Source organism: Odontesthes bonariensis, chromosome 14 (genome assembly GCF_027942865.1).
Source record: "Odontesthes bonariensis isolate fOdoBon6 chromosome 14, fOdoBon6.hap1, whole genome shotgun sequence".
NCBI classification, from domain to species: Eukaryota; Metazoa; Chordata; class Actinopteri; order Atheriniformes; family Atherinopsidae; genus Odontesthes; species Odontesthes bonariensis.
The window spans coordinates 29,837,690-29,860,051 of NC_134519.1; the positions used below are offsets into that span (position 1 = coordinate 29,837,690).

At 40.9% G+C, this 22,362-nt stretch overlaps 2 protein-coding genes across 5 annotated transcripts in view; one reads left to right on the forward strand and one right to left on the reverse strand.

Moving 5' to 3' along the window:
• The window catches only part of LOC142399340 (low-density lipoprotein receptor-related protein 8-like), a 122,219-nt gene extending 113,203 nt beyond the window's left edge, over window positions 1-9,016 (reverse strand). For all 4 annotated transcript variants that reach the window (XM_075483956.1, XM_075483954.1, XM_075483955.1 and 1 more), the window contains exons 1-2: window positions 8,838-9,016; window positions 8,072-8,188 (exon numbers count right to left, since the gene is read on the reverse strand). In XM_075483956.1, the coding sequence (XP_075340071.1) occupies window positions 8,072-8,188; window positions 8,838-8,904 (184 nt within the window). In that variant the 5' untranslated portion in view covers window positions 8,905-9,016. The remainder of the gene's footprint in view (window positions 1-8,071; window positions 8,189-8,837) is intronic.
• Window positions 9,017-18,269: 9,253 nt separating this feature from the next.
• Window positions 18,270-19,033, forward strand: tmem125b (transmembrane protein 125b). The gene has a single exon (XM_075482387.1). The coding sequence runs from the start codon at window positions 18,329-18,331 to the stop codon at window positions 19,031-19,033; it is 705 nt and encodes a 234-aa protein (XP_075338502.1). The 5' UTR covers window positions 18,270-18,328.
• The last annotated feature ends 3,329 nt before the right edge of the window (window positions 19,034-22,362 follow it).

Below are 22,362 nucleotides of genomic sequence, written 5' to 3' on the forward strand. Positions count from 1 at the left end.
TATATCTATTAAAGGAAAAAATCAAGTCGAAGGCCTTTTTTCTTGTGGTGTGAAGTTGCAAATATATGTATATGTTTCGTTTTTGTCTAACCAATGCTACATTTATGGAATTGATTTGTTTTAATCTACAATGGAAAATGAATATCAAAGTGAATTAAATGATAAGAACTGTATCGGACTGCACTGAACTGAATGCCATCAAAGTTAACTGAATTATTCTGTATAAAAATCTTTCATCTCTGAGGGCACACTTTGTGAATGGAAGTCTTACAATTCTACATAACTTTTGACAGCTGTTATTTGGCATCCCCACATCTGGATTCAGGAGTCCGGACCTAAATCACTCAAGAACCCAGACAAACACTCAAGTAACAAGCAATCATAAGGAAACATCTAGCAGGAATCAGTGTTATTGATTCAAAGTGGATTCTCATTACCTGACGTCCAAAATTCCACTTCCCCAGTGGAAACTAAATATAAAAGCATCAAAGGGCCTCCCATGTGCTTTATGTTATTGAACACTTTAACTCTTTCGGTGCCATTGACGTCTATAGACGTCAATTTAAAAAAAAAACGTTGACTGCCAAAGACTCTATAGACGTCAATTGCGTTTTTTAACGGAGCGGGCTGGGGGACAATCTAGCGGAGTTTGTCACTAAATCTTAGGCTTGTAAACACTAAACAGAGAATATACTGGCAAAATTACCCGCAAGGTGGCAGCAGTGCCACTTTGCACAAAAAAAAAGCTTGTTTTCTCCGTTTTTTTGGTCAAACAGCTGTTTTTGGTGAAACCAACCTATGTTCTACTGTCTATTACTAAAGGACTGAAAATGGTAGAAACAAACTTTTTTTTCCTGATGAAAGAAGAGAGTCTACTCTTTCTTTTGGTAATTTCAGTGTGTACATAGTCATAAGACACACTTTTCTGTGGGTCTTGGAAAATCAGTCAAAATACTGTAAAACACTTGGCAGTATGGGTCTCTCTGCACTGAAAATGGCTGGCAGCCAATGAGTTAAGTAGCTAACAGTTTTTGCACAAACTGGTTCAAGTTTTTGATGTATACAGGGAAGTTTCTCACGTAAGCGACAAAAAAGTGTAAACGATGGAAAAGAAGTCCGTTCTGTTTCAGTTCTGTTCACCATAAAAAAGCACAAAGTGGAAGTGAGTCAACAGAACACAAACCAACCCCATAGAAAAGGTGTCTCATTGTGTGGGGAGATAAAGCGGTAATCCTCTCCATGCTGTGCAGAGTTAACAGTTAAAGAGTTAGATAGGAACACAAACAACCTCCCCACAGGTCAAAATGATTTCCCCACCACTTTCTGTCAATTCAACAATATTTTTATCTCACTGTCTTTGTGGCTCCAGATCATCAACAAGCCCGGAAACATCATCTCTGCTGTCAAACAGATGCTTTTACACCACACAGTCAAGAAAGCACAGACCCTGTGGGATAAAAACCAGTGTGTTTTTAAAGGCTGATTCATACTCGGCGCAAACGCGCAACTGTTCTGGCTCGAGAACCATTAATGACGTCATCGAAAGCGCCAGCCCCTTCACAGTTCCTTCAGCTCATAAGCGCAGTTTGCGCCGAGAATGCGTCACATTTGCAGTTCTCTCCAGACCAGCGAGCGTCACTGTTGAGGAAACAAGCTGAAAAGCATAGGAAGAAAGCATACACAATGCCACCTGTGGTGTCACGTCAGCAGAGGCTGGCACATCTATGCGGAATGAATTTACTCTGGGTGTAGAACTGTATATGTATCTCAGAGCTAAGCGGCTGCGGCAAAAACAGAAGAGAAGGTGGAATGTTTGTCCTTTGAAACAAGACAAACTTTGTCAAACGTTGTCCCAGTGTAACTTCATAGACGTGTCGTACAGATGTTTGTAGAGGCGCACCGTCTCGGTCACCGCGGTCTCTGCAGTGTTCATTTTTTCTTTTTCTTGGTCAGCTGTTTCCAGTTGAGCGCGCGTGAAGTCAGAAAAAAAGTTGTGTGCGCACCCTTGCGCCGCGCGAGGATTTTCTAGCTTGCGACGGGGGGCGTGGCGGAATTTTGGGACACGTGACCGTTTGCGCCATTTGCGACCAGCTAGTATGAGCGAGGTCGCGCCGAGTAGGAATCAGGCTTAAGTCTGAGAAACCAAAACCACAGCACAGCTCTTTCCTGATCCGTAAGCATCCATCTCACACGGCAGAGCACCATTTATGGTGGCTTTACTTTTCTGTTACTACAACCTGACCTCAGCAGTAGGATGGCTGATCCTCATGTATAAATCACCGGGCATTACTTTATCAAAATATACACAAAACTGGCAAATCTATAAGAATAAATAAAAGAAAACCATAAACATAATATTAATGCGTTAGATGCAAGCTCAACAGCATCTAAGGTTCACAGACTGATGAACAAACCATTAAAATAGCAATAATAAAGGGCTCGAGGATACATCGTATTTCAAAGGATTTAGTGTGTCTAAGACCTTTGGCTTCAACAACGCTGCAGAGGAGGATGAACCCACCGAGAGACTTTGGCAGAAAGAAACACCCAGTGATGACAGGAAATGTTGAAGAGTGCCAGCCGCTTCAGAAGTGACCATGCCAATGAAAAATTTGCAGAACTTATTAGGTAAAAGGAGAGAAATAGGAGAAAGAAGAAGCAACAGAAACAGAAAAAGAAGGACCAGACTTTGTTGCTGACTCTGCATCCCAGAGGAAAACAAAAGACGACTTTGAGCTCAGCGTGATGATGTGAAATGCCTCCCTGAAGGTAGGAATGTTAAATTCATGAATGCAGATGAAACAGATCATTATCACATCCAAGGATGAGGAAAAAAGTCAAGCGGACATTCTGAACTTTGAAGGTGGGACTGATAGATGGAAAGTGGGCGATATGCTTGTGTAATCAGGATGAGGATTAAACGTCGTCTCGTGTCAGAGTTCTGACACAAATCTGACTGAGAATTCTCGACAGAATTCTTTTGTTGCCTTCTTAGGTGTCAACTTCAGAGGAGGAGAGAGGCAGGGCGGCTTTGCATCTCATCATACCCAGAAAAAAGTTGCGCAACCAGAAGACAAAATACAGTCGTGTTAAAAAGAAAGTACACCCTTATTTTTTTTTTAAGGTTTTACATGTGAAGAGGTGACATAAGAAACTCACCTGGTCATGAACAGGTTATAAATGACGTAAATACAACCTGATGAAATACAGCAAAGGACATATTACAAGATGTTATCATTTACTGAAAGCCAAAATGCAAAAGCAGTGTGTGAAATCTAAGAACACCCCATGATTCGGCAGCTTGCAGAACCAATAACTTCAAGTAATCATTTTTTGTATGCCATTATCAGTCTCTCATCTCATTTTCCTCCACTCTTCTTTAGAATGCTGCTTCAGTTCGTTGAGGTTTGTGAACATTTGTTCATGCATAACTCTCTAAATGTCCCACCACAGCATTTCAGTTGAGGTCTGGACTCTGACTGGGTCACTGCGACACCTTGATTCTTTTCTTTTTCAGACATTCTGTTGTAGATCTGCTGCTGTGTTTGGGATCATTGTCCTGTTGATGACCCAGTTTCAGCCAAACTTTAGCTGTCAGACAGATGGCCTCACGTTTGAATCTAGAATACTTTGGTATACAAAGGAGTTCATGGTGGACTCCATGACTGCAAGGTGTCCAGGTCCTGTACCTGCAGAACAAGCCCAAATCATCAGCCCTCCACCACCGTGCTTCACAGTTGGTATGAGGTGTTTGTGCTGATATGTTGTGTTTGGTTTTCTCTCCAAACGTGAACACCAAACATCTCCACTTTGGTCCCGTCCATTTTTTCAAATGTAACTTTACAAACCTAAGCTGTGCTGCCATGTTCTTTTTAAAGAGAAGAGGCTTTCTCCTGCAACCTTTCCAAACAAGCCATACTTATTCAGTCTTTTTCTAATTTTACTGTAATTAACTTTAACATGTAACATGCTAACTGAAGCCCGGAGAGTCTGAGATGTAGCTCTTGGGTTTTTTGTAGTTTCTGTGAGCATTGCACAGTCTGACCTTGGGGTGAACTTGCTGGGACGTCCACTCCCGGAAAGATTGTCTTGAATGTTTTCTACTTGTTAATAGTCTTTCTCTTTCTGTAGAATGATGGATTCCAAATAGTTCGGAAATAGTCTCATAACTCTTCCCAGATTGATGAGCAGCAACAGCCTAACAACAATCACTGCTGATGTCATTCCTCCTTGGCATTGTGCTAACACCTCTGCACAAAACCTCTGCTTTTATAGAGGTGCTCACACGTAATGATGATCAACTAATCAAGTGCATATGATCTGCAGCACCTTGCTGCTACTTCTCCTCTGTAATTCCTATGGAAGCCGTGATGGTGGACAGAAGTGCATTTTGGCTTAGTTTTTGTAAGACCTTACAACTCAAAAAGGGGTTTACTTTCTTTTTCACACGACTCCAACACCTAGTGTATGTTATGTGGTTTAAATTTCTTTAAAAAATGGTTCAATGACCAGTATATATGTTCAGTTAACTTGCCTATATGTAAGTGTGCATCATTCTTTCATTAATGTGATCCATGCTTGAGTCTAGGCATTCTTATGAGTGCAATTAACTATGTATGGATGTGTGGGTGCGTGCAGAACATGACAGGTCAGTGGAGAATACAGCATGGATGATGGGGGATGGTGTGGTGGATGGAGAGATGGGAGTGCAGTATGGTAATACAAGAGGGGGGTGGGATCAATGGAAATGGGGTGGAGAATATAGAAGAATTGCAGTGCCTTGAGGGTATAACGCTGAAGTGGGAAATAATAGGGCTATTATTACTAATATATGTTCTGTTAGGTTCAACCAGAAATGAAGTGACAATGGCATGAAAAATAAAAAGCTGCAGCAGAGGTTTTTTGATGTCAGCATATTTAACTGGATTCTGTGGCTTTGCACTGTGCAGTAAAATAATATACTGTGAACACAAGCAGCCTGAAAAGTGAGGCCATCCACTTTCCTAGAAACTTTACCTTTAAAATGCAACCGCGACTGCTGTTTAGTCTACGTTAAAAAAAAACTAGCAGCGTAATTCACACGCAGTATTTGCTGCATGTACAATCTCAGCCCAAACCATCCAGACTCTGTGCAGCATCAGGTGAACAAGATAACCCCATGCTGCAAAACATCGACCGTCTTCTGGCAGCAACAAAAAAAGAGGCTTATGAAGCAACAGGTGAGAGTGACTTTACTTCCAAGACAGAAACTAGGAACGGCAAGACCTGCACAGGATGCGACAGTAAACGTTCAACAACTCATGTCCTCACCCTGTTAGTGCTACACTGCAGGGAAACGATTCAGGAGAAGATTTGTCTCTGCTCAGACAAACCAACCTCTGCATCTGCCTGCCCACGCAGACACAGCAACCCACACAAAGATAGGAAATGGACACAGACTGAAGGCTGGTCTCTAACAGAATGGCGAGTAAAGCTTGACTGTCCTAATCGTCAGATGGTGGGTTGACTTGTTTCAGCTTAAAAGGTTTTCACGGGGAGTGTTTTCACTCAAGCCCCTAAATATGTCAGAGGCTCTGCCAGATGGAAAACACGCAGGGGGTAATAAAACCTCACTAACAGTTTTCTACTTGATTCACGAAGGAAACGATAAAGCCTGACAGAGCACTGGTTTTCTCCAAACATCAGGATTTGTGTATATCTGTTTTTGAATGAGAAGCAGTGACATGTGGATGTTTTGGGAGCAGAGATGCTCCAAATGATCTGCTTTCATGTGAATGCCCGAGGACACGCCCTGCCGCTCTGAGACAGGAGAACTACAGCAACACCTTCAGACGCCCATAAGAGCTATGATGCGAGTCTATACAATACCACGGGTCTGTATGTGCGAGTGCGTGGGAGTTTATGAAAGAAAGGAACAAAGAAAGACAGACAGGTATAAGGAGAAATGCAGACTGTGGTACACTTGCGTGGGGGGTGCAAAAATTCCTCCCCAGCCACAATTAACCCAGACACAAAAGAACGTAGCAGCACGGCAAACATGCAGAGCTTTGGCACAACTTCACTGGTTTCAGCGCAGGCGTTCTTTCAAAATATAGGCCACTGGCTCACAGTCAAAAAACAAACAAAAAAAAGGGGAGTTGTAATTCTGTTATTTCCGCTCAAAACAGCATGATACATGTCAGAGCTCTGTGCACCGGACAGATGAACCACGCTATCCGCCCTTCACCTGGGCAGCTTCTTGTTTGAAGATGACTGGAAAGTGGTTCCACTCTATCGGCCCTCATTCTAGGAAAGCACGCTTGTTGAGCTTTTTTCAGAAAGGATGAAATCACCTGCACACACACTCTGGGCCCCAGGCAAACACTCACGTACACACACACATCCTCGCGAAAAGCATGCTTCTCTGTAAATTATGTTAGCTTTGATGCCCCTCAAAAAAAAAATCAGTGTGTGCGACAGACAATCAGCAACTAAAAAGTGACGATTAAAGGCAAATAGAAGAGCCAGTCTACCTCAAAAAATGCTACTAAATTACAAACAACTGGCAGCTAGGCAAGATGTGTGGGAATTTTCTGTTAACATTAACCAGATATTACAACTCGTTAACATAAAGAAGTGTAAATATACACATTTCCATCCTGACCAGAGTCTAGCTTTGATGAATTCAGTATAGGACCATGATCTACAGATGAGATTAATGATAAAAATCTACAACCCCTGACAAACCATATGGATCACCATTCTTGGAGGATGTTCATTCAGCTGTTTCATTTTGTAGAAAATACATGCACACGTGTAAGTAAGCATATGAGTCTGCAGTTAAAAGAGAGTGCTTGCAGAGCTTAAGGAGCCGATTCATCTGGCTGAATGGCAGGAAAGGATTATTCAACTCAGAGTCTTGCAAAGGATGTCGGTTGCTTCCAGCCAACTGTGTCCAAAATTTGGAGCAAATACAAACAAAAATGGGAAAGTTGTAAAAGAGAAACACGCAGGTCTTCAAAGCATCAGAGGAGAGAGAAGTCAAAGCAACATGCCTGAAAGTAGAAAATAAATGGAAAAACAAATGGGCAGAAACAGGAGTCAATGAAAGTGGCTAAAAGAAATGGGATTTCTTTTCAGAAAAGTCAAACAAAAACCATCGAGAACATCTAAAACAGAAAAAAACCAAGGTTACAGCGGGCTGAAGACAAGCGGTCATAGAGAGTAAGGACAAGGAGATGATGCTGGAGCTTTTGTTCTGTGCAGGTGCAATGAAATATATAAAGATAACTGATAATCAGTCAAAAGAAGGTCTGGTGATAGTGAGGTCATTTATCAGGATGGTAATGCATCTCGAACCAGAGCAAAGAGCGTCCACTCTCACATCAGGAGAAACATGGCAAATCTCTGACTTAAAACTTAACATTTTAAAACGTGGTTAATGATGAGGCTTCGTCCTGCAAAGCTGATCTGATGAATTGATTCATAAGAAAGTTGGAATCTGACTGATGAAGAATGTCGTTTTTCATTAGAGAAGTCCTTGAAGAATTCATGCTGTCAGAAAAGCCAAAAGTAATAACTGAGATCTATTTGGTTTTATGATTCCGGAAATTGTTTCCGCTTTTCTTCTTTTTGCAGCATACAGCTTTTAAATGAAATGGTTTTGTCTTTAATTTATCTTTTAGAAGCAAATAAATAAACAGTAAAACAGGCAGATGTGCATCCTCCAAGAGGGGTAATTCAGTGTTTTCTGCCGGGGTTGTAATCTAATAAGTAGCTTCGTTTTTGGAGCAATTTTCTTGGGTCAGAATATATACTTTCTGGAAAACAATAAGCCGAGATGTTTTTATGTTTCAGTAAATTGTATATTACAGCACAATTTATCGTAACTTACAGCGGAGCAAATTGAAATTGGGTTGGTACTGACATGACAGAGATGAGGGAATTGAAGTGTTCTTATTCGATTTCTTTTGACCGTCCTGTATGCCTTTACATGTTATTAAGTGACATGTAACACTTGAACTATTACAGGTCATTTCCCACATTTACCATCTTCTATCAGTCCTCAGTTCCCCTCCTTTATAACACTTACGGCAGTTTTCTTCATCACTGTTGTCTGAGCAGTCGTCGTCGTCGTCGCACCTCCAGATGGTCGGTATACACCTTTTGTTGCTGCACTGAAACTGTCCATCCTCGCACTCATCGGTTGCTGGAAGAAAAGGGGGAAAAAACAACAGGGGAGATGTGAGTCCAGCTGGATGAGCAACAAACCAATATGGGGGAGTAGTAACCGCAAGGAGTTCAACTGTCATTTGCAAATGAATGCCTAATTGGTATGCAGCGTTCATTTGGGTCAATTGGTTGAGGCGGTGGAGGCGTCTGTGTTTTCTCTGTTGCTGCTTTGTCGGGATGTGTAATAGTTGTAGGGAAACGGCAGCAGAGGAGGCCCCCCCGCCTCAAACAGGTCCACAGAACGTGTCGACGAAGGTTCAGTCAGTCTGGGCTACTACAGAGGGGCTACTACCTCTGATGCAGTGGGCTGTGATGCTCAGCGGGAAACACATGACGGACAGGGGGCTTTACGCACCCTGAACCCACAGCGAAGCACTAAAAAAAAAGCTAACATACCCTCATAATGTAATAAACCATATCAGTGCGAATCAATAGAGGGGAAAAGTAGCCTATTTATGTCTTTTTCCCTCTGGCTATCAAATGCACGCGCGTCCTTTCTATACCCCGAGTACCGCGAGCGCTTCCAATCAGCCCCTCATTAAACACCACAGTGAATGTTATTTAATTAACGTCCCGTAAGCAGGGGGAAAAACACATAAATGGGACGAAAAGCACACACTACTGACCTTCCAAAAAAGGAAGCCTGAGGACGAACAAATGAAAAAGTATCAATGTCCTTATATCCGTCCACATTTCCAGAGGAGGTGATGGAGCTCATTCACATCCACAAAACAAAGCCCAAAAGCCGCTCTTGTTGTGGCGTTGCAACGCCGCTGAGCGACTCTCCGCCGTGGAACACCCCCTCCGTCCGCCTCACTGGCTGCACGGAGCGTGACGATGGCGTGGGGGCGGGAATAGATTAGAACAGAATGGAATAGAATAGAATAGAATAGAATAGAATAGAATAGAATAGAATAGAATAGAATTAAATTTTTGGTCAAATTTGTTTTATCTACATGTAAATAAAACGAACTCGACTTAAAGCAACACTATAAATTTGAGCTATGTGCTCTTGACTTGCTTTGAAGTACCTTCTTGTAAACCCGTTCCAAGGCCTGAAGCTGCCCTGGGACGCTCGAGGGTTGAGAGACGCAGTAGTTCAGGACTTTGGTTTCCAGCCCCACACACACCGTTTTTGAGTGATTTTTATGGCGTCTTTGTGGCCCGGTAGGTGACAATAAATTAATTTGTAGCTATGGCTGCATATGTGCACATATTGTTTATATGACAGTAGTGTTACATCATACAACCAACTGTACGGGGAGCCAAAGAGAAAAACAATTGCCAAATTGTCCTGTGTTATTTCAAGTTGATCATGGAGAAAATAATAAACTACATAATACTTTGTTCACTCAGAGTTAAATTATAGAAATCTAACATGTGATATTGGGACTTTACCTTAATTTTAATTGATCTCTGGAATGGAGTGTGGTTGCGGCTCATCCCTTCCCCCATTATTATACACATTTCATGTAAAACCTTTGGCATATAATTGACACACACGTACACAAGCATGCATTCACTAACATGCTCACTCCACTGTTACATGTGACTTTGTGACTTTAATAATAATCAGTAACTACAATGACTTTCCTTCTCATATACTTGCTGCTGGTAATGTTGTTGCTGTTTGTTTGTTGTGTGTGTGTTTCGCTCCAAATATGTTTCTGTGGGTGCTCCTGACGATATGCTGTCCTTGCTCTCCACAGATGCAGCAGTCTATCTTTTCCAACTCTTTCCTCTCCTCTCTCCTCAACGCTCCTCTTTCTTCAATTTATCCTTTCAAGTATTTGAAAAAAAATACAACGATGATGCAAACTATGATGAAAACACTGCCACTGTGGGCTTCGCTGATGCCTGTGCCTCTGAGTACAGCCAAAAAAAAAAAAAAAGGAATAAAACGGAACAGCTATGACTAGGAAGACCATATGGTTATTATGGAGCAGGTTATGTGCTGGATAAGAATTGTTCAAAGTCGTTTAGTAGATGCAGGAAAAATCTAAATCAAATTATCAGGTATGCTTTACAACACTGTACACACAAGATGTCAAGAGAGGAGACAATCTGAGTGGCAGCCTGCTGCAGTAGCTCTGGACATATTGGGTCTTTTTTAGTATCTTCTTCAGATTTTTCTAATGAGCTCTTTTCTGTGAGAACATTGTTCTCTTTTAATTCATTTGATGTGTAACCATACCAGTGAGAAAAGTGTTTACAGGTGCTTGAATAATGATTGAACTTTCCAAAAGCCCAAGTAATGCCTGAAATAAGACCCTGAATCCAAGCTTAAGAGGAGACGTCAAGGATGCACACAACTAAGGGAAACAAAGAAATTTAAACAATTTGCTCCTCTGACTGCCATAGGAAAGGTGTAGTAAAGGAGGGTGGACTGCAGTGCTTGTTAACAACAGGTGACATAATCCTGAACAAGCTAATGCCAAGGAGCATCTGTGAACCCCAGATGTTGAGCTGTTAGCTTGTGAGTTCCTGTCCACGCTGTGTAGTAGCTGTGTCTTCATCCATGACTTTATTTATGATAGTTTTGTTTGTTTGTTTGAATACTCAACTAATGTTAATGAAGGACTTCTGTGAGGGAGGGAGTTATATGGAAGAGATTGAAAGTACCCTGCAAGACCATGTTACACCCACTGAGTCAGAGAAATCCATTTTAGAGCACAACAGACAGGTAGTGGCGGTAAAGTGATGGGGGACCAGCAGGAGCAGACAGAAGCAAATCCGGAGGTCAAGCAATTTTGTTTCCCTGTGGTGCTTTTGTGTATACAGTCTGGGACAGTTTGATGAGCGATTTATAAATCCCATGCCATGTTAGCCAGAACTTTACTCTGGATGTAGTCCTGCATTCACACATGTAACACATTTGGAAATCTTTTGACATGTAAACAATGGAAAGAAACACATGAAGTTGATAGAAAGCAGAAAGAAGAGAAAGATGAAGAGCAACTGGATTCGGTGTGGCAGAAACTCAGTCTCACTCGTTTGGTAATCTACCAGCAAATCTTGTATGGTACCATATCCTGTTCAACAACCCCATTATTAACACTCCCCCCAAGCAGTAATTTGATAGGATTCTCATCTATATGCAAATTACACAAATGTTAAGGTGAACTGTAGGCTTCCCAGTTTCTAAAAAGGCAGCAGCAACATAAAATGCCCCATGTACCTCTTTCATTAACCAAACTGTAGCTTCATTACTCTCACAAAACATAATGTGATAACATTTGTCTTCAGATAAAAGTGCATCAGTAGTATGTACAACATCCAGTGGCTCTCTACCTGGGCAAGACCGTGTGTCAAATCTAGGCCACAGCCATAACTGACAGCATTATCATTTAAAATGATGATAAGTTCAAAGATAACTTAATCCCCCCTGTTCTCAGTATAAATACAACGGCAGACACTCAGATATTTGCACAAGTAATTTAATTCACAATTAATGAATGATTTAAAGCATTATGTTGTGGTAGTTAGCACCTGTTGTCATGGTTGCAATGGCCAAGCAAGAATGAGGCAACAGAAGAAGACTGAATGGAAATAACACAGGTTTGCAAATGATTATTTTTGCAGTATCAGCCAAAACCAGAACCAGAATCTGAGCTGTGATCAGAATATTTGGTCATGCACGAAACATCCAAACCCAAATAGTGCTCAATGAAAAACGACTCCTCGTGGTGCTGCTCAACACTGAGTCGGGCACATCAATTGAGAATCCAAAGTTTTTAGCTTAGATTCTTTTACCCTCACATCGTGAAAAACAGGCTCTGACTGTAACATATGCATTAGGCTCAAAGGAACAGCTCACATACTGCAACACAGTAGGTAACACAATATACGGTATTTTTTTATTCATGCCCATATGCCTCGATCAAGCAAAAGTTAAAGCAATGAATATTGATGTAGTGCATGCATCCCACCAATATTTTATTTGCTAATCTGATTCTCAGCCATCAGAGTCAACACGGACTAAACTCACTTTGCAGTCAATTTGCTGTGAGGAGTGAGTCATGACTAAATGAAAATCCTTTTAGCACGCTGAGGATAAGGCAGGAGGCAGGGTGCAAGTGGGGGAGAGCTTGTCAATCAACATGAATATGAAAATAATATGGAGCAGATTTGTTCATTTCTGAGGCCATTCAGAAACTAAGTAAACGGCAGATCTGTACGATAGTTTATATAAAGACCAAGAGTCTTCATTCAAGCAATTTCATGAGATCATGCCTGCTTTTGAACAATTTATCTGTTAAATACTGACAAGGAGCCATTTTAGCCTGTTCTTAATTTCACCTGTTACCAGGTGGATATTTGCTTATACAGTATTACAACCACTTTTCCCAAAAAGAGGAGACTATTGTACACAAAAACCAAAATGATGTTTTATGGAAAGCACATTTTTGCTCCAAAACCTGTATATATCACTCAGTATTAATTATGTCTTTACAAAAGTGCAGGTTACCCCTGCGATGTGCACCAATGCACCCTAACACCACAGGGCTTGGTGGATATTATTTGTATAGCATTCTTATAGAATCTATCAAATAGAGCTCCAAAGTGCTTCATAGAGGCAAATTAGGTAAAAAAAAAGGCATTGTATCAGTGACAGCCAAATAACTGTATAAGTATGCATATACAAGCATATATACAGTAAATGCATCCGTATATACATAGAAATACACACATGAATATATTTATACACTTACAAGAAATTATCTAATGAGATAATAGATAACAATGAGATAAAATTATTTCCAAAGTTGATTTAAAATATTGGTATGTCATGTGATGACATGACAGCTTTCCACTTCACTTTAGTTTAGAAGGTCTCAGTGTTTCTGGATCATTTGCAGGAAACATTTAAACGTTTGTTGATCCAGCGATGACCTGTGAGTCTGACGCTGTTCAGACATATTCCAGAACCAGTGAGGCACACAGATATGTCTGTCTGTCTTTATGCTGTGCTGCCTGGGGGCCCAAAGATCCCAGCTATCTGTTATGGTTCTTCAGCTTTTTCCCCTGAGATTTCTCTTAGACAAGCTACCATTAACTGTTGAATTATTTACCCATCAAGTCTTTTACAAAGTGACAAACCTCTCCCTATTTTTACCTCTGCAAGACTCTCTGTTTTCTCTTTTCCTGCTCCTGTCCCAAATTTGTCGTGATGGCTCGTATCTAAGTTAAAACAAAATTATGTTATATACTATTGTTATTAGAATTAGGGGGAGGTGTAGTAATTTGTACTATTTTTCATTTTTTTGGAATCTCTTTTATAGTTAGATTTTAAGCTGCAGGACAAAGTTAAAAGCCATCCTTCTGGTGCCATAAAAGGAAAATTCCAGCAGCTCAAAATGTCCTTCACCCTGCTGGAGGCAGAAGATGATATGTCAGGGAAAACCATGAATGTCTGTACAAAATTTCATGACACATCAAAATCCTTTCTTTCGCCATCTTTTTATTATTGCACTTACAATTTCAATCATCTCTGTTCCATGGTAGATCATTTGATGAGCTTTAAATAGAGCCTAAAAAGATCTAAAGTACAAAGGTTTGTCTCTGTTCACCAAGGTTGCTACCTGCCATCGGTAAACTGGTAGCAAGTTCGTTTTATTCATCACCGCAGCCAGTTGGGATGATATGCGACACCACTGAAAACATAATGGATTCAGCAGTCACATTCATCATCCTCACATAGCATAAAGAGATCTGCAGTTCCTCATGTGAACAGCTTCTCAGGAAATAGTGTGATGGGCAACATTTTTTTATTTAATTAACCTTTGGTGAACATTTGCTGAGCAAGCAGATAAGTTTAGCAGTTCTCCACACTCATTTAGCTGCAGAAGCTGGCACGCACAAGTATCATGGCTGAGTTACAGTATCCACTGATGGCCTCTATTGAGAGTCACATTTGCTCATTTCCCGCACCTTTAATAAGCTGGTTTTGTTTAACCAACCTAATTAACAATTGTGAAGTTAGTTTATCGTCTCTCAGATGCTGCAGTGTTGTATATGAACAAGATGCAGCAGCTTGGACACTAAATGCATAACAATAATGGATGCTGGCAGTGGTCACTGTCTCACACTCCTGGTCGTCTTTAACCAGAAATTGTGACTGTGGTACTGTTTCTATTAAGTAATGATTAAGTCTTTCAGTTTGTTGTTATCATTCACAGTGTCAGGAAGATGTCTGATAAATGCACTGAAGGTGAAAGAAAAAAGCAAAGAGATCCCCCAGCATCCGGATTAAATAGCAAAAAACTTAAGTATTGAGCCATCAATCTGAGACAGGAGTGTTGAAGCAGGAAAACATTTCAATCACGCAGGGCAGTTGCCACTGTCGAGCAACGCAGCGGTGTGGCGATCCTGCAGACTGTTGTCCAAACCTAGAGACTGCTGCCCCCTGCTGCTTGATTCTTGTCCACAAACAGTATTCATGAAACTATCAAGAACAGAAACTATCAAGAACAGAAACTGAATATTCTATCGACATTTATAATATCTCAATGATTACAATCCCACGTGTTCTCCTCTGGATGCATAACGTTTCATTGCAAGTCTTTTTTCAAGTAGATTTACAATTAATACAGTGTAGTTAGTTTTATGATTTAGCTTTGAAATTATGCTTTATAAAATAATTTTAGCTTTAATGTCAGTAAATACAGGTTATAACCCTCAGGGAGGGTTGAGTGTAAACTGTTCAAAGTCAATTTACAAAAAATAATTATTATATTTTCACCTGCCATAGCAGGGTATGTACATGTGTATTAACAATGACTGCATTCCACTAAGGAAAAGGCTCAGTGTCATTGTTTTCTGAGACCCTTTAGGTCAAGTTATAACAAATGTTTCCTAAGTCCATCTGTGCATTTCTTACCGTGACAAGAAACGAATAAAGAAAAGGATTTTTCAACAAATTGTCCACTTACATTTCATGCTGAGGAAATAGTAATTTGTCATTTATTTCCAAACCTGTCCATCAGATTTCAAAATCCTTTTTTTTTTAAATTATTTCTGAGCCTGTAATATTCTGGTGTCAGTCTCAGAACAGCACGCAAGTGAGAGGCAATCCTCTCACATCTGGTAGAAAAGGAGAAAGATGCCAACGAGCCAGCAACCTGTCATGCTTTGTTTGATTGCTGGATTAATGTAGTTTAGCTAAGTTTCACATTATTTCAGTAGAACAAAAATACACTTTATTTGTTAACATAGTGACAACAAGACCAAAAGTCCTGCTGGTGGCACCTTCCAACAGAGTCAATAGGGCATCAGATCTACAACGAAAGTAATTATTGTGAATCAATCGTCCTGCCTTGTGGCTTTATTTGAACGATTACAAATAGCCAGCTTTTGATGAATCATAGAATTGATTTACTGCAGACAGAACACTGATCATCTCCTTGGTTATCACATATTTTACTCTATATTCAATACTCATTTTAGTCACTGTTGTAAAACTATGTCCCCATGGGTGTAAGATTAGGCTGTTACATTTTCTTGCAGATTTGTGTGTGTCCACCTGTCTGTTTCTTCTTTTGTGCATTCTGCCCCTCATCCTATGTCTCTGTTGTTCATCAGGCTAGTTTTTCTCTTTCACATTACAGATTTGGTGATAATTGGTGACTTCCCCTGAACTGTAGGTTCGTGAAGGTCATGCATTCATAATTTTGGGGACAAAGTGGATTTTATTGTCCCCTCAGTCGCTGCTTCTGTGATGTGGATGACTTGCTCATTTAAAGTTTACCATTGAGGCTCAGCATCAGCTCATCACTGGTGAAGGTTGAAAAGGAGAAGAAAACGCCACAGGGCAGCCAAGCCTTTATATATTTGCTGTCATTTCAAAGACTCAATTTAAATTAAATTGTTTCATATTAAAGATTACACAATTATGACGTGGCTTTTTCCCCTGATATTTTTTTCTGTGTTGCATTCATGCACATTACTGACAAGTTGCTACTTCTTTGCTAACAAAGTGCACCTACGTTGGGTGATAGGAGCAAGGACATTCCCCGGGGAGAATCAATTTAACATCCCATCCAGTAGCAGTGTTTCTTATTTAACTGTTAGTCTATGTGCAAAAGAATTACTGCTAGTTGTTAGCTTTTTCGACATAGTTTTGAACTACTTTCACTCACAGCTTACAGTGGCTGCCAGTTATTGCTGGATTAGGCAAAAGGAGCAAAGCTTGGTTAGGTTTAGGGATTGATCATTGTTGGGGTTTATAGACTTTTCCACAACTTTCACAACATCACAGCTGTTACAAATGTTCAATTATTCTACATTGTCTCACAAAGTCCCCCCCCCCCCTTAAATAAAGCTTTGATTTCACAGTTTTGGTTGTGAACCAAATCAGCTGTTAATGAGAGACTTGATTTCTCTCAGTGCTCCAAGAAAAAAGCAGGTGTCCTAGCATTAAGAGTAATGATGATGTGGGAGTACACACCAGGCTGCATGGTTTTGTGGTGGTTAGCTCCATTGCCTCACAGCAAAAGGGTTCCAGGTTTGAATCCCAGCTGGGACCTTTCTCTGTGGAGTTTGCATCTTCTCGCCGTGTATGCATGCGTTCTCTCCTGGTACTTTGGCTTCCTCCCACTGCCCAAAAACATGCATGTTAGGGAAATTGGTGACTCTAAATTGTCCCTAGGAGTGAGTGTGTGCGTGGATGGTCGTTTGTCTCTGTGTGGCCCTGTGATGGACTGACGACCTGTCCAGGGTGTGACCTGCCCAATGACTGCTGTTATAGGCTCCAGTCCCCCCACAACTACAAGTTGGATAAAGTGGGTATAGAAAATGGATGGATGGTATACACATGTACAGAGGAAAGTGAAATAAACTAGACCGTATGCAGACCTTCATAATATTTGTTGCACCTGTGTTACATTACACCCCGGTGGAATATCAAGTGTTTGCCAAACCAAAGCCTAAAAGGTGTGCTAGCTTGTCAGTTAGCATTAGGGTTTTGTGGGGAACAAATGAAAGTACTCATTTATTGAAGCAAAAATTTGGGATTTTACTTAAACCTTGATATAACTCTTCCATTTACATACATCATATGAAAGCTGGGTAAATAAAAAAAACAGCTAGCCTGAAGGTTTAAAATAAACTGCCAAAGAATTTGTCTTGGGTTTAGTAAGCATTGGCGGCTGTGCGACTGTGTTTCTGGAAGACAGCCTTAGAGAGGAGATACAGCATTCACTGTTGCAAATCTACGAGGCCTGCTCAGAAAGTGGATGACGCTATCCTTGGGATCACAGGCACACCATTATCAGTACATACTGACATCACTCAGTCTCCCCCCCCGACAACTGCTCCCACATACCACCGCCTGCTTTCTGCAGCGCAGTCATTGTGTTCATCGTTCAACCCCATTCTCTGTCTTGGGGCATGGTGAACAATGTCGCCAATCTTTGTCCAAGTCATGATCCAACACTGTTAATGTGACCTGTCTTTTTCCCAGTTAACTAGACAAGATGGAGCTGCTGTGTGATGGGTGGAGGGGACGGGTGTCTGTTCTGCCTGGCACTGGGATAGAGAACGTAAAGAGGTCACATATTATCGATCTGTGACAGCAGTACAGTCACTGTGGTGATGAAGGCTCTGTGAAAACACACGTGCAGGGGCTTCGTACACGTCACCATGACATCTCCACCACTTTGGAGTGTTACACTGTGGGAGATCCTGCCTCTGCACTGCTGAGTCCTCGCTGATTTTCTTCCTCCAGTTTGAATCAGGATAGTTCTGTCGTCTACATTTCTTTCCCTAAAGCAGCTGCAGCAAATGAAACATACAAGGATGCTTAACCACTGGAAGTTCTCCCTTAAACCTGGATTATTTGTATTTAAGATGGACATCCTCTAATTTACCGGATGAAACAACAATGGGATTTTTCAAAGTCATTATTGTAGTGCTTTGACCAAAGTTTCCAGATGGGATGCAGCAGGCTGAACAGCAACATAAGTTACTTATTGTGGGACTATGTAAGTAAATTGAGATTAAGTACTTTTCAATAGCATAATTGTGGTGCCTGTTATAGCGTCAAGTGCCAAACGTCAAGCCAAGTTCTACATATTTAAGGTACCATCCTGGTTTTGATCTGACTGAGTGGAGAGCTGCCATGCCTGAGATGCAGACCTTCTATCACCCGATGCGTCACACTCCAAGCTTCTATCTGGACCCCACACTTTCACAGCGGCGTGTCCTGGAAGATCAAGTAGAGCTATGGTGGTTCAGAGAGCCACGGCACTCCTTATTTTGCTACTGTGCCTCAGTTGCTCTTATTATGGGGTTGGGCCTTGGAGGCGTGGGTCTCCTCTCCACCACCACCAGCCTGTCCGGGGAATGGCGTCTTGGGGTGGGCACCACCCTCTGCCTCTTAGCCCTCGCTGTTCTACTCAAGCAGCTCCTCAGCTCTGCCATCCAGGACATGAACTGCGTACGCAGCCGACGCCGGATTGACCAGCTGAAGAGTGGTGGGAGGGCTGACCCCGCACTGATTTTAGCTGTTGGGCTGGCAGTGACGCTGTGCGGCACGGTGCTGCTCTGTCTGGCCACAATCGGCAGCCAGGGCTATGACAGAAGAGAAATGCTGGTGTCAGGTGTTGTGCTGATGGCTGCCGGGGCAGGCATGGCTCTAGCTGTAGTAGGCTACAGTGTGCTGGTACACCTCCAGAAAAGAAGGGAGCAGAGGAGAAGGAGAAGGATGAGACTGAACAGAGCGAGGAGGCTGGGGAGTCGAGCTGTCAGAGTGTTCAGTGTCTCAGGTGGACAGATGAGTCAGGCCAGAAGAGAGACATCTACTAGCAGGACTAGTCTGATCTGAATGGACTAAATGGCATAATTCCTTGGAAACGAAAGAGGGAAGATTAAATTAAATAAGTCAAGTTGATATGCACTGGAGAATAACAAAGTCAAAATAACAAAAGAGAGAAGAGAGTCAGCATCTCATTGAAGACCAAACACATTTTCTATCCAGTCTTCTTGTTACCATTACTATGAAACAGGACAAAGGACTGCTGTCAACATGTCAGTTTTCCACATTTTTAACCAATTTTTGACTTTCTGAATAGAGATCTTAGTAATAAGTGTGGGTAGTTATGGTTGTAAATAAAGTCTGAGCAGGTGTCACGACAATTCAAAGCAGGGTTGTATGTGTGTTTTGTGAGTTTCGGGCTATTGATGCAAAACAAAAGCTGGCAAAGTGTTTTTACAATGAGTGAATTTATTCATGAAGATAGAAAATAGAATTTCAAACTAAACAGACAGTCACTTAGACTATAACAAAGAGGATGGAGTTTCACATCGTTTCCTCACTTTGTTTTTCATTCACAGCCGAAAGGTAATCAACCAAACCAGGCAACTTGAATGTGAGTGTTGTGCTCATGTGATTAGCAGGTGCAAAGACATATTCTCACTTCTAGGACACGAAGACCAACTTTTGTGTTTTCCACCACATCAATATGGAGACGATTTATCATTGTCTGAGGAAATATAGTATCTTTCATCTTAAAATTGAATAATTCAAATTTTAACACAGCAATAAAGGATCTATTTTTTTCTTTTACAGGAAGCAAAATGGATTGAGGTAAATATAAGAAAATACAAGTTTGTCAACTTTACATCTAAAAAATAAATACCTTGTTCATAGTCATGTTGGCCATTTGTCCAGAGATTGACAGTTCAGTCAAAAACATTGCCCAATTCAGGCTGAAATCTTTTTTTTTTTTTTCCTGCGTCTACAGATAAACTTTACTGTAAAGTAAAATCTGTGTATAATGTTTTAAGCAGCTCTGGGATGTCCAGTTCTTTATTTACCATAAACCTACTCATAAACCTTTAGCTATATCCAAGCTAGGTATTAGGACCCCTCTATAGTCAAAAATGTAATCTTCCGGCGTTGCTAAATAAATCATGAGAAGGAGGACAATTTCAAATAAAGGATAAAAAATGTTTTTTTTTTTTAAATCTTCACTTAAAGCTTCACTTAAAGCTTACTCTTTGTGTGTGGGAGTCCTCAACCACATAGAGATTTGCATGAGATTTTTTTTTTTTAATGTAAGTGTAAAACAAGCTGTTTTTGATGAATTCTCTTTTCATATAATCACCCTATGGTGAACTGTAGATCATCATCGCTGTCCTCTACGTCCTCCCCCTCCTCTTCCCTGCTTTCTCTCTCTGCCCTCTCTTTCTCACCGGTCTGGATGTAGTTATCCTCAATGAAGCCATCGTCGTCGTCATCCAGCCCCCTCTGAGTTCTTCCCACTCTGCCTATCTGACCAGACACGTTAGGGAACGACAACTCCTCTTGACCATACTGGCTGATCCCATCAGTCTCTTGGAGCAGGGAGTGTCTGTAGCTAGCCAGAAAGCGATGGAAGAGGCGAAACTTGATGGCCATCACGATGAGGAGTGAGAGGCTCAGGACTGTGCCCAGTGCTGCTGCCAGATAGGACCACTCCAGTGATTTGGGGCTATCATCAGAGCTGGATGGTTCTGAAAAACAGCAGGAAAAAAATGTGTTGCTTCTAATTATAATGAAAGACATTATACTTAGTTCCTGAAACACATCTGGCTGCAAATAGTAAGGAGCTGGTAAAGTACCCAACAAGTGTTTCTTTTTGCTACTTACTTTCAATGAGAGTACTGTTAGTGCTGGACTGATCTTCTATCTCCACCAGAAGATGTCTCTCAGGGCCTTTAAGTTCCACAACATCAAATACAGGGGCACACTGAGCATTTCTGATGAAAACCTTGCAGACAAAAATTGCCACAAAGATAGTGCCGCTCCACCGACCCATTTCTCTGTCCTGAGGCAAAACCAACAGAAATAAAATCATGAACAAATTGCATTTAATTAGTATCATCAAAGGTACATAATCATGCAAGCAAATGTTATTTAGGGAACCATAGAGACAAAATTTAGAATTAAAAAGAACATAACTGGAATATACCTTCAATGTGACTTGATTTGAACGACTCAAAGCTTCACTTATACAGGAAGGCAGTTTTACAAGACCTGTGATTTTGTTATGTCGTACATTGCATTTGGAGAGAAGGAAAAAAAAACTAGAAAAAAGGAGCTAACCAAAACTATTGCATTTTTTTTAACACACTGATGGGGTTGTTTTAGGCCTAAGCTTAAAAGAATATTGACCTATTGTTTATTGCACTGCTGAGGTGATTCACTACATACAGCACAGAGAGGATGGCACGTATGCTGAATAAGCCCATGTCACAGTATTAGATATTAGACTTCACTTCTAGACTTCGCTATTTGTTCATTTTGGGTTTTACTTTCGTCTATCTTTCCCACCCACCAGAGGTCCCAAGTTATTGTCCCTTTTGTCTCAATCTCAAAGTTTCCGCTTCAACAACACCTGCATCCACTAATCTGAGTACCTGATCTCTATTTAAACCTCCATATTCAGCTACCTGAGTCCTGTGGGAGGTTTTGCAGCTGCATCTTTTTTTGTTTGGTTAGTTTTTTTTTCTTCTGTCTTTCTATTTTTTCATGCAGTGTTTAAAGCTAATTTTTGCTTCATTACTCACCTGCTTTCTGAGTGTGTGTGTGCATTTGAGTCCTCTTTATGAACTAGAATATGACACCTGGTTTCATCGAAAAAACTTGAAACATTTATCATTAAATTTGGAGAAAGTTCTCTTTATATTACTTGTCCTTTCCATTTTCTTTTGGCACCTTCTATTCTATATCCTGTTTAACACATTTTGGTTGTGGTGGTTATCAAATGTATTTGTAAAAATATTCATGTCAACCTTGGTAGGGCTTTCCTCAGGAGAGTGTCTAGTGGTACTGGATAAAACTCTTAATACTCACTGGTCCACTACCGACGATGGGTCCCAAAAATTCTTCAACATACCAAAGAAATCAAACAAGACTCCCAAAATTACATCCAAAAGGCAGATCACTCCAATCGTAAAATTCAGTCTAATTCCAACAATTGGGGAACATTTTTTCATCTCAAGTAAAAATCCAAACTGATTTATAAACCTACTTTAGACTCCAACCAACCAAGTAGCTTTCAGTTAGAATCGCAAAATTCCTTATTTGGAACATTTTACAGCATTACAGAAAAATGAAAAGGTGTGTGATACGGGAAGGAAGAGCACCAGATGACACATGTCAGCTGTTCC